We start from the raw sequence: 3,279 nt of genomic DNA, 5'->3' as shown, positions 1-3,279 counted from the left end.
AATGCCAGCATTTGCTCAGAAAGCGCATGCTCATGACCAGGTTAACATGAATGGTGTGGGGCTCCTTCAGGTAGTAGACAGATGGCAGAGGGCTGGGCATCAGAGGCATGAGGGAGAGTGCCCACCGCTGGGGATCTGCTCGCACATGCTCTGCCGGGGTGGGCATCTGTAAACGCACAAGGACGACTATGTGGCCTTCTGAGCTGGCTACGCTGACACACTCACTGCTTTCTAGCTCCAAAATATGAATGTCTTTGGGTAGATTAACAGAAGCTGTTGGGCTGAGGGAAAATTGACAGCACCTTTCCCTCTACCACTGAAGAGCTCCGTGGAATTTGTGGGTTTTAGAAGCAGCTTTGGGGAGTCTGCTGGTGACCAGTCCTGAGCTGGGGTGGTGTGTGTGTGGGGGGGCGTGTTCAACACAGCGCTGGGGTGATAAGTAGTAGGTTACTTCATCCTGACATTCTCTTGGAGCACCTAAGGAGTTTTCTTAACACTCCTTTTCAGTTCAAGTGGAGCCAAATAAATTCCCTGCCACCCTTACCACGCCTCTGTGACGGGCTAGTAAAAATTAAAACAGAACGAAACCCAAACTCAAATAGAAACAGCACCAATCAATCAAGAAGCATTTGGAGATGATCCCATGGAAACTGGCCCAAGTGAGAGCTTCCGTTGACACCAGGAGAAGACGGGCCTCTCAAGGAGGTTCAGAACATAAGCACCCAGGAAAATCCACCCAGCTGTGGAGTAAAGCCAGCCTCCCAGGGCAGCCAGGAGTCTATCAGCTGGGCTGCTCGTGGAGAGGTCACTGTGGCCTCCTGGAGATGGAAAAGTTCTGTGGTGAGGGTGAAGGCATGGGGGTGGAAGAGAAGACCTTCGCCATCTTTCCATGCCACATCCGGAGGGGTCAGGGATATGGCTGTGAACAATGAAGGTACCAACCATGAGACCTTGGTTAGGAAATGACTTGATGGATGTGATTTCAGCCGGGCAGCGTTTCCCCCACAAGTCCTGGCACACCATTCTTGGCCCCAGATATTCAAGTCAAGCCTTATGCTGCAGAACCCAGGACTGACTGACTGATGGGTCCTCAGATGGCTTGAACATCACCCTAACTTCAGAGGTAAGGCCAATGGCAAGGGAAAGCTACTTGCCAAGATGTGGCAGGTATCTAAGGTGTAAAGCCTGGCTGGAGGCACCCGGAGGCAGAGTGGGAGCTGGTACACCCTTGAGGAAGCTGAGGGCACCTTTATGTCGGGGAGTAACCTCATGCACCTCAGGCAAGCATGTCCCATTTCATAGCACCTTGAAGAAAGGCCCCCTGTTTTCCTGCGGGGTACATAGCTTAGCTCTGAAAAGCAGATGCCTTCCCAAATCCAGCTCTTCTGGAATGTTCTCCCACACAGGTGGTATGCAGAGCTATGTTGCACCACTATTTTTTGTTGGTTTGTGCAGGTTTGAACTCTCAGGGGCAAGATTTCTAAGGCAAGGCCCAGGATTTTGAGACTATGTTTTTGAGATCGGCAGAGGCCATGTCTTGACTCTTGTGTTTGTAGGAAGGCAGCTCAGCTCTCTTCTCGAGAAGCCATTAGCAGAGGCTGGTCAACCAGGGCATTGCTGACCTTCAGGATGGAGCCTCTTTTCATGTTCTATCTCACTTCTGCAAAGCTACATCAAACCCGAGGAATTCAAATGTCAACAGAAAGCCAGGACAGAAGCACTAAATGTTCTCTCTCTCTTTCTCTCTTGCTCTCTCTCTCTCATAATTATAATCTGCCAGAGGTGTGTCCCCCTTTGAGGTACATTAGAGCTTGGAAATTAAAATTATTTTGTGACACTGGTGTAGTTTTTTCCTTAGAAAGCCATCCAGTGGCTGTTAGCAATATATTACGTTCAAGGGACTAATGGCAATGGCAAGTGCCCTCTCTAGCCCTATGCAACTGGATTCTTGAGGCAGCCTTATTGCGGGAGCAGAGGAGTATTTTGGGGGTCCTGGCTGCAGGGCTGGTGTGCAGGGTAGGGTGAGGGCGCTCCACTTACTAACTGCCAGGCCTCAGGCCTTGAGTCAGAGCACTGAGCAAGCATTGCGCTGTACGTCATGAACTTGGTGGAGAAAGCGGCTGGCGCATCTTATTTGCGTAGAAGTCCCTACACGTCTGGCAGCAGCGCTGGTACCATCGCATATCCTGGCACAGGTTCTTCTCTCGGATGACCCGGCAGTAAACCGTCCACTGGTCCCGTGTGCATTTGTACGTCAGAGCAGCTAAGGGGACAGTGGAAAGAATGCATGAATGCTCAGATGTTAAAGCTGTGACTTGATAGACAGATGTGACCCGTGGGTCTCCCTTACCTTCAGGTACATGTTAGCCTTGCAGAAACCCATGAGCATCTAGGGCTAAACAAACGGTACTTTTCTCCTATGGATCCACCTCTACAGTCAACCTAGTCTCCTGACTGAGATCCTCTTGCTGCCTTTTCAGAGTAAGAGACACTAGAGGACATGTTCCTGAGCTTGGAGGAACTGGCCTGTGACAGACGGTCCTGCCTCTGTCGGCACTTATAAAACACGGGGACACAGAGCAGTGGACACCAAAGGACCCACAACAACACCACGCTGAAGGATAAACAAGTGGCTCACATTTCTTTCAGGGCCCGAGTCCTCGAGAGAGAATGCCCTGCACGTAGGAGGTCCCTGAAAAGATACCAAGTGGACTGGTGCTGGCTCCAGACATGGGCTCATCGCCCTGTGAGCTCAGCAGCTCCCCCACTCAGCTGGCTGCTGAGAGAACCTTCCTGGCAGGTAAGGGGCTCTGGAGGGTGTGGTGGCCAATGGTGTTAGCCTAACAGGAGCTTGGATCACTTCTGAGGCAAGCCGCAGGGCGTGCCCTTCAGGAATTCTATAGAGTGGGCTGAGGCAGGGAGAGCCATCCTGAAGGTGGCTGGTACCGTTCTATGCCCAGGGGCCTGAAATGGACAGAAAGGAGGAAGCAAGCTGAGCCACTAGCACTGTGCACACAATACGACCATCCATCTCACTGCTGGGCCGCCATGCCCACCCCCTTCCCCCGTGACGGTGGATCATACTCTCAAAGCATAGCCCAAATAACTTCTCAAGTTCTGTCAGGTATTTGCCAATGCATTAGATGTTCCTCAGTTCGTCCCCAATCACCGGCTACACTGTGGATTCATAAGCAGTCTTGTTCTGAGTGCCAAGGGCCAAACTGCTTACAAAAAAAAAAAAAAACAAAAACAAAAAAACAAACAAAAAAAAAAAAAAAA

General features: G+C 50.9%; 1 protein-coding gene across 1 annotated transcript in view; it reads right to left on the bottom strand.

The window, feature by feature from the left end:
• Nucleotides 1-1,015: 1,015 nt before the first annotated feature.
• Adamts17 (ADAM metallopeptidase with thrombospondin type 1 motif 17) overlaps nt 1,016-3,279 on the bottom strand; it is a 298,959-nt gene continuing 296,695 nt past the window's right edge. The window contains exon 23 of the mRNA XM_055623484.1: nt 1,016-2,263. Within this exon, the coding sequence (XP_055479459.1) occupies nt 2,097-2,263 (167 nt within the window). The 3' untranslated portion in view covers nt 1,016-2,096. The remainder of the gene's footprint in view (nt 2,264-3,279) is intronic.

This window comes from Psammomys obesus, unplaced genomic scaffold (assembly GCF_907164565.1).
Source record: "Psammomys obesus unplaced genomic scaffold, mPsaObe1.curated_primary_1811, whole genome shotgun sequence".
NCBI lineage: Eukaryota > Metazoa > Chordata > Mammalia > Rodentia > Muridae > Psammomys > Psammomys obesus.
Note: the sequence above shows the minus strand (reverse complement) of the source record. Positions and strands in the feature narration are given on the sequence as shown.